At 43.0% G+C, this 13,728-nt stretch overlaps 2 protein-coding genes across 2 annotated transcripts; both read right to left on the bottom strand.

Annotated features, from left to right (window-relative positions):
- Positions 1 to 47: 47 nt before the first annotated feature.
- Positions 48 to 1,574, bottom strand: LOC117566123 (uncharacterized). Its single transcript, XM_034245599.2, has 2 exons — positions 767 to 1,574; positions 48 to 705 (listed from the first exon to the last, which is right to left on the bottom strand). The coding sequence occupies exons 1-2, from the start codon at positions 1,391 to 1,393 to the stop codon at positions 295 to 297; spliced, it is 1,038 nt and encodes a 345-aa protein (XP_034101490.1). The 5' UTR covers positions 1,394 to 1,574; the 3' UTR covers positions 48 to 294.
- A 1,218-nt stretch (positions 1,575 to 2,792) lies between these two features.
- LOC117566122 (uncharacterized) lies at positions 2,793 to 13,489 on the bottom strand. The gene is given in 9 exon segments (XM_034245598.2): positions 2,793 to 5,504; positions 8,150 to 8,181; positions 8,183 to 8,384; positions 8,453 to 8,751; positions 9,062 to 9,723; positions 9,785 to 10,337; positions 10,402 to 10,535; positions 10,612 to 10,745; positions 12,822 to 13,489. Coding segments are annotated over 9 exon segments (4,632 nt in total). The 5' UTR covers positions 12,970 to 13,489; the 3' UTR covers positions 2,793 to 3,036.
- Positions 13,490 to 13,728: the final 239 nt, after the last annotated feature.

Raw genomic sequence — 13,728 nt, 5'->3', positions numbered from 1 at the left:
AATTTTGAATTTGTGAATCTAAAAATAATTTCACTAGAAGCATGTGATTTATGCGAATATTTTTCGTAGATAGGTAAAACACGTGTCACATTGCGTTCTTTTGGCAGCAAGCGAATTTTACACAATTTAGTAAAACTATTTTTACCCCTAAGCACATTTATTATGTTATATATAAACTAATAGCAACAAATACCAGCAAAAGATATGATCGTGTACAAGATTAGCCTAAAGGATTTTTGGGGCTCTGAGAATCATCAGAATGACACAATATCGAATCAATCAACTGTCTATCCTTCACTCTATTGATGTTTTGATGCTCGACTGCGGCTCTTTGGCGATGCCATCGACGCATTTGCGTATCTCAAGCACATCATCGGGATACACGCGACAGCAGCCGCCAATGATGCAGACGCCCAGGTCAATCCACTCGGGCACAAAGGACACAACATTGACACCATTTCCAGTCCACTCGCCTCGCTCGCTGTCGTAGACTTCGCCACGATTGCTGTAGACCACAAGCGGAATACTGTCCTCCTTTGGTTTGATGGCCAGCAGAGATTTGAGCAGAGGCGTCACATGGCTGGGATTCACACAGTTGACGCCGATGCCCAGCAGACGTGACTGCGCATTGTGCAAAACAATCAGATCCCACACAGCCAAAGCTGCGTCAGCAAAAGATTCCCCATGCGCCAGACTAGATTCATCCTGCCAAGCGAAGGAGAACGATTAATAGGGAATTCTAGTTTAATTTAACGTGACAACTCACCTTGCATTGAAAGGACACCCAGAAGCGCGCAGTTGGGAATCTCTCAAGTATCAATTCAGTGACCGCCAAAGCCTCCAGCTGGCAAGGCAGCGTCTCCACGGCCAGACCATCGACGCCCGCCTGCAGACAAGTCGCGATGCGCGTCGTGTGCCAATCCTGCAGCTCCTTGGTGCTCACTCGGCTCGCATAGCTGCCCGTGTACTCGGAGCCATCGTGCAGATGCGCTCCATACGGTCCAATCGAGGCCAGCACCCAAGGCATGCTGGCGCCAATGTTGCCATTCGCTGCAGCAACTTCCTCCAGGTACAGAGATTTCGCTTGTCGCGCCAGACGAACGCTTCTCTCAATCAGCTCGATGCTCTCCTCTCGCGTCTTCCCCAGATGGCGCATGAAACCCTCGACACTCGATTGATAAGTATTGCTGAGAATGATGTCGGCACCTTGGCGGAGGAAATCCAAATGCGTTTTGACCACAGCCGTTGGATGGCTGTCATCGAAACGCGAGCCCCACAACGGATCTCCGTCGACCTTTTCGGTGACATTGCGTGCCAATTGGCTTGAGAAGCCACCGCATTTGACCAAGACACGCCGTCGCTCTCGCGACTGATTCCAGTTACCGTTAAACATCTTCTTAGGCGAGAAGACTACGTGACAATGTCAAACACCACCGTGTAAAATGTTGATCACAATTTAAATAGTGAGTGTTGCTAATCGCGTCTGAGCGAGGCGAATACTTTGAAATCCAGACAAGCACAATCAAGAATGCGAATGCGAGTACACTGTACTATTTACGAACTGTCGCTGCTTTTCTTTTGTTGTTTTGTTCGACGCCACCTTTTTTTTCAGTTTTCATTTTATCATTCGTTGCTGGCAATTTCACACACACCAGCGCACATCGCATATAAATATAAATATGTGCACATAAATACGTACATACATGTATTGTGCTTATCTTGCTATTTCTCTCTGCATTCACTTTCGCACACACTCGTTTGCACTTAAATACTTGCCATTCGCCATCAGCTGATTTGTGTTTACAGCTGTTACAGGCGACGATAAACGATGTCAACAGTCGCTGTCGAAATATTCATACTAGCACGCACAGCTGATTTGTGTTTACCTTTTGGTTTAGGTAGCAAACAGCACAGCAACTACAGTGGCTGCCGAAATAATTGGCAGACAAGTTTGTATTTGGGGGGGAAACAAGTTTATTCGCTGAGAATAAAATATAATAATTATATGCATATTACATATTGATAATTTATATACTCTCGATAATAATACATATTCATAAACAAATTGAGTACGAATTTTATTTAAATAATTGTTGGCTAATATTTTATAGCCATTTGTTTGTTAGTACATAATAGTTTTGCTATTCCTTTTTACTTTCGGGTTTAATTGATCATTTGTGTATACATATGTGTGTGTGTGTGTGAGTGTGTGTTAAAGGATTATAATCACATTTACGTTTAAATATACATTAATATAGGAAGTGTAGGTATATGTATAAATAAATATGCATTTTGTAGAATGGAAAAATGCCATAAACGATAATTCAAACTTTGGTCAACTTAAGCATTGTATAAATTCTAAATCCATTTTTTGTTTTCTTTCGCAAGTGCTTGCACTAAATAACAGTAATAATATATTATATATTTATTTTTGTAGATATCAATTAGTTGTTGCTTCTAATAATAATCATTTCATTCATCTTTTCATCAACGTGTTCTCAGATCAGCTGCAGTTTTGTTTTTTTTCTGTTTTCTTTATCTCAACTCGCAATTTTTCGAGGCTCTGTCATCAAAAAGATGTGCAGAGAAATACTTGGCTCAAAAAATACATTATATCATATCATATTCATATTATTATAGATATTGGCTATGTGTGTTAGTGTATATAATATGTAGTATATATAGATAGAATATATGTTTGTATGTGTGTTTATGGATCATCTACTATTTACTTAGCTCTAAGTTTATCTGCTTACGTGCATGGAAGTTCATTGTGTCTGTATCTGTGTGTGTGTTGTTGATGTTGTTGATGATGTTGTGTGTTGTTGTTTTTGTTGTTGTTGTGAGTGTTGTGTCTTTAACGTTATCTTTATCTTTGCGTTTGCGTTTGTGTTTGTATCTGTGGCGGCGGCTAACTGCAATGAGGGCAAAATGCAATGATCAAATACAAAAAACACAAAAGTGGAAATCAGATTACACTGAGAGAAAATTGCCACGATTTTCCCCCATCCCCGTCGCCACGTTGTGTGTGTTTGTTTACGAGAAGAGATTGTTGCGTCGCTTGAGCGAACCGAATTTCTTCTCCGCCTCGAGCAACATCTTCTCCTTGCGCACCACCTCAAAGGGAATCATTGTCTTGGACATGCGATCGATTTCCTGATCCGACGGAAAGTCCTCAAAGCTCATATTGCTGAAGCCCGTCTTCGCCGAGTTCTGTATGGTGTTCGATTGAAAGTTGCGACTGCTGCTGCCGCTGCTTCGATTCTCATCCTGCACAGCAGCTGCAACCACAACAGCATCATAATCATCATCATCGTCATGCGATTGATACTGCAGACGCTGATGCTTCTGCTTGCTGCCCGAGCTGAGCGATGATGTTGAGCCCAAGGCGCCGGCGCTAACCTTTTTGTACGCATGTCCCTTGACCTTTTGGGTGAGCTTGGCGGGCAACGCTCTCACAGCCAGATGGGACTTTTCCTTCTTCGGTTTGACGGCGGCGGCGGCGCTGCTGTTGTCATCTGCAACCAGATCGGAGGCACCACGCAACACCACGGGCTCCTCCTCGTCGTCGGGCGTAAAGTCGGAGCAGCGATCTTGGGAGATTTGCACAAAACCATTATCGGCAATCGGCAACATGGGGGCAACTGCCTGGGGCATGGCTAGAGGTGTTGGTGTGGCTGTTGCAGTGGCAGCAATTGGTGGAGGTGCGGGTGATGGTGGTGCTGGAACAGTGGGCACATTCACATAGACACTGCTGCTGCCGCATCCGCGACTGCTATTCGTGGGATTGTGCTGCAGCGGTTCAGGCGTCTTATTGATGATAATCGAGTGATTTATCGTCACCACTGGCGCCGCATTCACTTTGACCACATGGTTATTATTATTGTTATTATTGCTGCTACTCTTAATATTATTATTGTTATTAACAATTATGTTGTTACTGCTGCTGCTGTTGTGGCTGGGATAGTGGAGCTGCAGCTGGGTCGGGGGCTGGACCTGGACCTGGACCTGGTTCTGATCGGGCGTTACGACAACACATTTGCGAATTACCTGTGGAAATGGCTCCGAGCCAAAGAGATCCCGCTGATCGCTGGCCTCCTCCTCCTGCTGCTGCTGCTGATGCTCCGCTCTTGGTGGCTCCACTTCTGTCGTCTCGATAAACGGATTGAAAATGGGCTCATTGAACTCATCCAATTGCGCTGGAAATGTGGCAAAATTGGCCGCCTGGCTTACGGGCGTCACCGGCGCCCCTTTCACCGGCGTCGATGTCCACATTTCTGGCGGCTGTGACGGCGGCGGCGGCTTCGGCTTGGGCTTCGCTGTACGCTTAATGGCCTTGGCCACGGGCAGCTTAAACGGCGCCATGGCAAACACATCGAGCTCCTGATCTGACTCTCTATTTAAGTCCTGCGGCTGCTGGTGATCTTGCTGTTCCTGTTGCTGCTGTGATTCAGTGCTGCTCTTGCTCTCCGCCGAGCCATAGTCGAGCTCATCATCGAGCAGCAGCGGTCGATCACCGAATTTGTGCAACAGATCGCTGGACGTGGGACTCAACTCCTCATTGCCAGCCGAACAGCTTTCCACGCCACCGCTGGAAACAGCCGCTGCTGCTGCTGCTGCTGCAGCCGCCGCCGCAGCACGATCCTTTTTACGCATGCGCACCTTGACAACAACACGACTGCGCACATCATCCTCGTGTGTGGTCACGCTCTCGCACTCCGCATGATACGCCGAGCTGCTGCAGGTCTTCACACTCTCGCTGATGCCGTCCATGTCCATGCCATGACCCAAGGGGCGACGCAGCTTCGAGGCGTGCGTGGCACGTGGATTCTCATCGAATAGATCATCGTCTTCGGCCCGCAAATCGCTTGCCGAACCAATCGAGTCCGCATCGTCATCCGACTCCGCCGCTGCTGCTGCCACCTGAGCTGCTTGGGCAGCTTGTGCGGCCACCGCAGCTGCCATCATATTGAGTTGCTGTGCCGCCTGCTGGGCAGATGACGAGGGTCGCTTGGTGGTCGCCGTTTGACGCAACTTCTTTACAATCGGCAGATGCGTTGTCTTGTCCACTTTGTGGTAGGCAACCTGCTGGATTTTGTGTATGGTCTCTGGGATGTTGTTCGTCACAATCTGCTTGAAGATGGCCGCTTTCTTGCCACCAACCCCAGCGCCGCCATCGTCACTGTCCTGCTGAAAGAACTCCGAGTCCGAGTCATCGGACGTGGGCTGATCATTGCTACGCAATTTCTCATACTTATTGCGATCATCGAGCGGCAGTTTAACATAACTAGAGGCAGTCACATCCAGCGGCAATCCAACGACACCATCTGAGTCCGTTCTCAGTGCTTTGCCAATGAGCGAGGTTTTGTCCTCCTCCAGGGTGGGCGACAGCAGCCACTTGGATGAGCTGGATGAGACGGCATTGCTGTGATTGTTGGCGCCTTGGCATTGGGCGCCGGACGTCGTGGAGACGCCGCCCGAGGAGCAGCTGACCATGAATTTGGCTGTGGATGAGAATCAAGTACTTTTATGCAGTAAGGTAATGAGATTACGAATTATTACGGGCGGGGCGGGGCGTTGTCAGTGGGGGCGGAATAGGTGAATTTCTTTTTCTTTTTTTTTTTTTTTTTGGTGGAGGTTAGCAGAAGAAGCTGACAAGAGTTCAAGATTAGAGGGTTTCATGATATAAGGTGTTCAAGAAGATATATTAAGATAATTTTGTGTGAGTGTGTTTGTGAGTGTAACTAAGAGTGTGTGAGCGTGTGTCTGTGTATGTGTGGTGAGTGTAACATTTTGAGGCGACGATTCGACGAGCTTCGATTGAGACTGAAACAGCTTCCCGACTTCCTGTGATCGATGAGTTGTGGACACATTTATAAAGTTAGGCTATGCACAGATCGAAAAACAAAGAAATTTATGCTTTAACAAAAAGTTTAGAATTTAAATTTAATCAAAATATCTATTATCTATAATGACAAATGAAAAATTTCTAATTTAAAACATTATTACATCTGTGCATAGCCTTTGGTGTTAGTTAAAATGAATTTGTTGTTTTCCCATTTTGATTTGTGTACGGTTTTTTTTTTTAGTTACGTTAGTTAATTAAATTTATAGTTTACAATTTGCTTGTGATTGGTTTTTATTGCAATTTGAATTCAGTTTTCAGTTTTAAACGCTGCTCTGCCTTAACTATCATACAATAAGTTTGCATTGATTTAACTTAAAATTAAACGCTTCGCATTGGTGGCTCATTTTTTGTTTGTTTAACTCTTTTGTTCATAAAAATATACGATATATATATTCTATATATTTATTATATATATTAACTGTCATCTGTTGCATTTTGCTGTAGCTCATAATGTGTGTTTTACCTGACTTATTTTTTATGTTTGCTTTTCTTGCGCTTTCTCTTTTCGTTTTTGTTTTCGTTTTGACTAAAACTAGAATTTTGCTCTTTGGAATAATACTTGAAATTGTTCATAATTTGATCATTTTATGTACAGTTATTAACAGGTTTTCTTTTTAGTTTTAATAGCTAGTTGAACATTTTTAATTGTTGCTGTGGTCTTTGTTAAGGAACTGACGCCAAACCGAACAAGTTTTTCTCTCTTTCGGTTTGGCAACTTTACTAATTCGCATTTCATTAATTTGTTTAATTCCTTTACTCGTATTTGTATATTGTCTGGCAATGATTGGACATTATTCTTTTGTTTGTTTTTAATTTCATTTGTTAACAACATTTGTGATTTTTAGTTCATTTGTTTAATTGCTGCCACATCCGCAGCGAACGCAGTTTGACGCGAACTTCTCGAATTTAGTAATGCAGAATTATTAAAAATGTAAAGAATATTTAAAAATTAAAAGAATATTGATTAAATTGTAATCGCTAATTTTGTTCTATCGATCAAATTGTTATTGAGCAGTAGCAGTAATCTCTAATGAATTAATTATCTTTAGTCGTTTAGCATAAATCTCTTTAGAATTGCACGTTTCGAATATTAAAATTAAGTTAATGAATTAATCGTAATATATTTTTGATATGCGGCAAATTATTGCTCAAAAAAATAGTTGATGCACTAGATAATTGCTAATTGCGCACATACAACATATGTGATATATTTTGATTTATATATAAAGTTGTTTTTAGCTTATCGTAAATTACAGAAAAACACACATGAAAATATATAATAATTAGACAAAAATAATTTATGAATGCATATGTCGAAGAAGAAAGAATCTATTGACATATACAAGCATTTTCGAAATTAACAAAAAGTACACAATTGAAAAAGAAATTGAAAGATAATTTTATAGGTAGGTATTATCATTTGTTTTTTGCTTTTTGTTTTTGGTTTTACACTCAACCACAACCACTAATTACGTTTTACATTAAAGTTTACTAATTGTTTATCTAGCATTTTAGACCAGCACCAGAATTGTTTTGTTTGTTAGAAGCGCTTAAATTGGAGTTGAATATTAAATTTTTGAGTTTAGGGTTAATCATTATACAATTACAAATAGTTGTCGTGGTTAGTATTAAGTGCAATTTAGATATTTACAAAGGGGAAAGGAGAAAACACTCTTAAGCTTAAGCTTTGTATGGGGATTGCAACCCGCAAGATGCAAAGATGAGGATCAATCATTTGTCATTTATCATCTCTATGGCACTCTAAAGCTTTCACCCACTCTCTCTCACACTCTCACTCCCACTCTATCTCTCTCTCTCTCGCCCCACATTTTGCTCTCTGTTTCTGCGTCTCAGCTTGTTTTAATCTCTGTCACAACAGCTACGGGATTGCGGATTTAAACTACGTTAGAAGCATTTAGGTTGAAGCATCTGACTCGTCGTCTCTCTTTCGACTTTCTTCAATATATCTCTGTTATTTCTGTCGCTGTTGCAGTTGTCGATGCTGTTGCTGCTGTTGTTGTTGGCTGTTGTTCTTCTTGTTGCTGCTGTTGCATGTTGCATGTTGCTTGTTGTTGTCTGTTACACTCTACTTGTGGGTGGGGTATTTTAGACTACGTCTACGTTCAACTCATTTTCACTTTCTAGATCGAGAGTATTGAGAGCAACAAAAGCAAACAATCGAGAAGCTAAACGTATTTCTGGCTTGGCAACATTAACAATTTTACAAATTTCATGCTTTACCTCCAGTTTTGCGCAGTGAGCTCGCCTTCTCGCAGACCCGGTGGCAAACTGAATGGCGCCGATCCAAATGGATCCTCTTGCGGATGTGGCGACACAGAAGATGCTGGCACCACAGCAGCAGCAGTGGCAGCTGTCAATTGTGCTGTTCCTCCGCCAGTTGCCACAACATTTGCCACAGCATTCTGCTCCGTTGGCGTCAATGTCGACGTGGTCGACGCTGATTTAGCCGTAATGCCTAAAAGATTTACAGTATTAAGATAAGTTTGCACTTGAATTAAGTGTGTACTAAATTTGATTACTCACTGCCTTGGCTGCCACGTTGACGTATCTTATCGAACTCGGCCTCGAATATGTGATCTTCGGTCATTTGACTAAACGGTTGCTCCTCCTCAAATGGATTCCACGCCTCCACACGTTTGTCCATCGTCTGGCGTGCCAACTCATTGCTGGACAACGAAGTGGCTGCCGATGCGGCGCTGCTGGCATAAATGCCCGGATTGGAGGCGGCGGTGGCCAACGTCACGTTCTGTGGTCCATCGCCGGACATGGCAATGTTGTTGTTGTAGGGCGCAAGGAACTGGCTGGTCTCATTGGCAAAGGTTCTGTGGCGGCGCAACAAAATATACATAAATGCAACATGAGAGTTGGAAAATGATGGAAATGATGTTGTGCGTATTTAATTCATTCATTTTAACTACTGATGCTTATTGAGCGCCGTCGTCAATGCTGCTAGCTCTTAATGAATGGTAAGTGAGTGTCAAAAGGAAACACATAGAGAGAGAGAGAGAGAAAGTGGCAGGCAAAGGCAGGAAAGTGAAAGCAAGAGAAAAAGCAGACACATAGATACAGATACAGATACAAATACAAAGATACAGAATGCAAATACTCTACATTAGCTACTCTCTCACTCACTTGTTAAACGCCGAAGTGTCGCTAACATTGCGTCGATGACCGCCGCCAGCGGCGCTTGGCTTTGGCGGCGTCAACATGTGCTTGGTGGGCGTGCCGCCGCAGCCGCCCGAGACAATCAACTCATTGGCCGTTGACTCCGCTGGCTCGGTGCCACCAACTGTGGCATCTACGTTGCCAGAAGCAGCTGCTGTTGTGCTCACTGCTGCTGTTGTTGTTGTTGTGCTGTTGGCTGGCTCGTTGAACGGATCCGGATAACCGCTCGACTCGAACAAACTGTTGACCGCAGTGCTTGAGGCAGTTGTTGCAGTCGCAACGGCAACGGCAGCCGCTGCTGTTGTTGCTGCCGCTGGCACAGCGGCTGTTGCTTCAGGCATGGCCGGAAAGTTGGCTTGAAATTGCTCCACAACTGGCTGCGGTTGCGGCTGTGGCGATGTGATATTCTGACGCGGCAACGGACTTGGCGGCAAGCCCAGACCCAACGCCTTCTGGCCATGCACCGATGTGGAACCCTTGGGACGCGAACGTGGCGCCACACTGGTGCCCGCCTCCACCAACGAGACGTTCTGCTGCGTCTTGGCTGCCTTGGCGGCAGCATTGATGCGCTTCACTTCCGATTCGAATGGCGGCACCAGCAGTTGCTCAAAGTTCGGCAAAGGTGTTTTCTGTAAAGCATAGAAAACTTAATAAACGCTTTCATTTGCAAATCTTTCACCTTTAACTCACGTGCAGATTCTGTACGGGATTATCTTTGCCCGCCAGCCGGAATGCCACCTCGCACACCTGCCAAATGTTGGGACGATGCTCCATGTCCGTGTCCAGCATATACTTGATCAGCTGATGCATGCCACGCGAATACTTCGAGCTATCCGGTATGGCAAACTGACCATTCTGTATGGCCAGCGTGCTCTCGCCAAAGGGCAGCGCAAAGAAGCACAGCTTGTAGAGCATGCAGCCCAGCGCCCAGATATCGGCTTTGGTTGTAATGCTTTTGCCACTGTACAAATCAATCATTTCGGGTGCACGATACGAGAGTGTCGTATATTTTTGTATCTCCTCCTCGACCACAGTAACGCCGTGTTGTTGGGGATTCAGCGTTTTGGCAGTGGCCGAGCCAAAGTCACAGAGCACAAAGTTGCCGCCGTCCGTTTGCAGAATGTTCTCGACCTTTAGATCGCGATGAATGATGGGCGTTTGGCAGTAATGCAAACGCGACACCGCCTCGGCAATATCACAGAAAATGGTTAGCACTTCCGGTTCGGTAAAACCAACGTGTAATCTGCATGGCGAACATAATTGAATTGAATAACAGACCAAGTAATGCATAATTTAATTCCATTTACCTAGCATTCATCATGGCCAGCATGTGATGCTTGCAATATGGCATCAGCAGCAGTACTTCGCATACTCCGTTCCCGGTGGGCGTTATGCTGGAGTCCACATAGCCAATAATGTTCTTGTGACCGCTCAAATTGCTCTGCAAAAGGCATAAATGATAAAGTGATTGAGCATAGTGGAATGGAATTTCATTAAATTGCACATGCTTTGCTTACCGCAATTTGTATTTCACGCTTGGCCACATTCAAGTCATGCTCATTGTTCACGTACATGCGTTTCAGTGCGTACTTTGTGGATGATGCACTGCCTCCGCCGTTGCCACGCGCCAGAAAGACCATGGCAAAGCCGCCTGCAATACAAACACACAATACACAAATTAGTCAATATTGTGGGTATATTGTAAATGTAAATATGTATAAAAGTCTAGACTCTCTATAGAGTCTAGACAGCTGACAGCTGTAGCAACAATCCAACCGGAGGCCAGCAAGCAGCAATTACACCTTCGCATTTATGGCTGCATGTCTAATGAGTATGATAACTGAATTATCAGGTTTGCAAAACTGGGTTAAACAATTTAGCATTTGCAATACCTTTTAAGGATGTTGCAAATATCAATTATATAAACTGTAAATTACATAACATTTTAATAACATTTTGTAGAGCAATTAACATTTAAATTGCTTGTCAGGTAGTTTGCAAATAAAATTATGTAAACTGTAACTTACATTATATGATATTAACACTACTTTAGGTTACCATATCTTTGAGTAGTGGATTTCACTTCAAAGGATTGGAAATAACATAAAATAAACTTTTACTGTTTTTTTAAATTTTTCAATTTAAACGCCCGTCAACAAAGCTGATCTTATTAATGGGAATGATATATGTTTATTTCGTGATTCAATAATAAAAGTTGCCAAGCACAACAGAACACACACACCCCTTGTATTCTATACCCTACACCCCCTCTATCACTACCTCACGCTATTGCTGTCTCGCTGCTTTAGCCACTCCAATGAACGATAAAAAGCGACGTAATAAACATACAAATGAACATAATAGGCACACACAACACATGTGTGTTTGATTGTACACACTACTATTGAAGGTCACGTAGAGCAGCAACAACAACAACAACGATGACAACAAGAATAATAATACAAATCATTTAGGGGCAGAACCAAGTGAAATAGCAATAACAACAACAACAACGAAGATCTGAAAGTGTGTGTGTTTGTGTGAGTGTAACTGTAGCAGTGCTCGATATCCACTCGACTTTTTAGTTGGCGTTTGTGAAATTATAACGTCAAATGTTAATGAATGCTGAAGGTTGCAGCAGCGCAGCAGCAGAGCCAACACAACAGCAATAACAATGCGCACACACTCAAATTGTAATCGCAATTGTAACGCAGGGAGAGACACTCGCTGAGAAAAGTAAATTTCAAACGTAAAACGAGACGCAACTGACTAAGATAGCAACAACCGCAAACAGCAATAACAGCTATAGCGAGGGCGACGGAGACAGCGACAGGTGCCCAAGTTAAGCTAAGCAGCTGAGTGAGCAAAAGGTGGCGAGAGGGGATTAACGGGAGTGTATTCAAGTGCGGCGAACTCCTTATGTATTGTCTCTCGCTCCAACACTTGAGTCATACGGCAGTGAAGTGTGCTGTTTCAATTGTTGCTGTTTTGCACGAACGAATTGGCAACTCTGGCAAATAAATTGAACAATAAAGACAGCTGAGCAGAGACAGTGAAATAGCAGCAATACCAACATACACTATTGCCTGCCAAGTTTGCAAAAATAGCCAAAAAGCTGAAATATATCAATAAAAGTAGCCAAGTAAAAGGTGAAAGAGAAGACTCCACGTAATAAATGCAAATCAAATAGTCAAGCAGCTGATGTGAAATGTATTTGCAAAGCACTCAGCTGTCGTTGCAGGATATTATTCACTTCAATTCAAGGACAACGGCTGCAATATATATTTGCGCCATCTTTCCTTGCTTTCCCTTGCCTTGGACTTTTATGTCAATGCTGAACTCTGGCATTTGTGCAAAGTGAAAGAGAGAAAGAGAAGGTGAAAGAAAGAGCACGCGCGTGGGGCGAATAGAAAAACTATTGCTTTATTGGCTTTAATTAACATGCATAATTGATTCAATTTCAATTGATTTGTGGAGTAGAAAAGCTAAGGTTATTCTTTGTGTAGCACTTGTTCTTGCTACGTTGTGGCATGCGACAAGTGGCGCCAACATGCAGCTGTTTATGTTCCCCCAAATCCCCCCATAATTTTATCTTATCTGCAGGCGCATTGACAAACTTTAAATCAGGTGGCAACGCGATAAGCGAAATACCAAACACACACATGCATACGTATACTCCCCCTCACACATATACACACTGTGATAAGCACTTCCCCCCTTGGCTTACCTTCGGCCAAAACATCCTCAACGGTGACCGTGACGCGTCCAACTGTGAAAACCTTGCCAACGAAACTGTTCGTCTCCTTGGACGAGGAGCTGTTGTGCGAATTATCCAATTTCTCATTTCTGTCGAATTTCGACAGGATTTTCTTCATTTTTTATTACTGTTGTTTACTGCAACCACCAGCGACAGCAGCGACTGCGGCGTCGACAGCGACGTCGGCAGCTGAGTGAGTGTCTTTTGCTTAATTGCGACCGCGTTGCGTAGGCGTTTTTTCTATTTTTTGCAAATGGTAGGCGTGCTAATCTTGCCTCACAATTAAAACCCGAAATTTCGAGTTTAATTTCGTTTTTGTGTTGCGCACTTTTGCTTTTTTATTTTACGCTGCGCTTTTTCGCATTTGCATGTCAGCGATACACACACACGCGCAATCACACACACTATGGAAAAAGAAAGTTGTTCGATTTTCCTGCTTTGCACGTACTTTGTTTACAGACAGCAATCGTATTGCTTATGAAGTTCGATTTTCTTTTCGTATTATTGCTATTTCTTTAGTTGCACATTAACATATTATTTGCACGCAATAACTATTTACAACCTTTGCAGCAACAAAAAACGTACGAATTCAGTGCAATTTTTTTTTAAATTGGATTTCACTAACTTGCTGTGCCGTAGTGATGGACAATCGTCGATGGCACCAACGATGTATCGATGTTTCTTGAAATCGTTATTAACCATCGTTTTCTTATGACAAACATTGGTATTTTGGAAAGATAATATTTTAATTGTATGTAATTATTAAATAAAGGACGGCTTTTAGATGAAATAAAAATTATCGCAGTTTTACTCAAGCACCTGTATCTTTTTGTTACTGATAATACATTTTATAAAATATATTTTAGTATTTTTATAC

Source organism: Drosophila albomicans, chromosome 2L (assembly GCF_009650485.2).
Source record: "Drosophila albomicans strain 15112-1751.03 chromosome 2L, ASM965048v2, whole genome shotgun sequence".
NCBI lineage: Eukaryota > Metazoa > Arthropoda > Insecta > Diptera > Drosophilidae > Drosophila > Drosophila albomicans.
The sequence above is the reverse complement of the archived record's forward strand: the minus strand, read 5'-3'. Positions and strand labels throughout refer to the sequence as shown.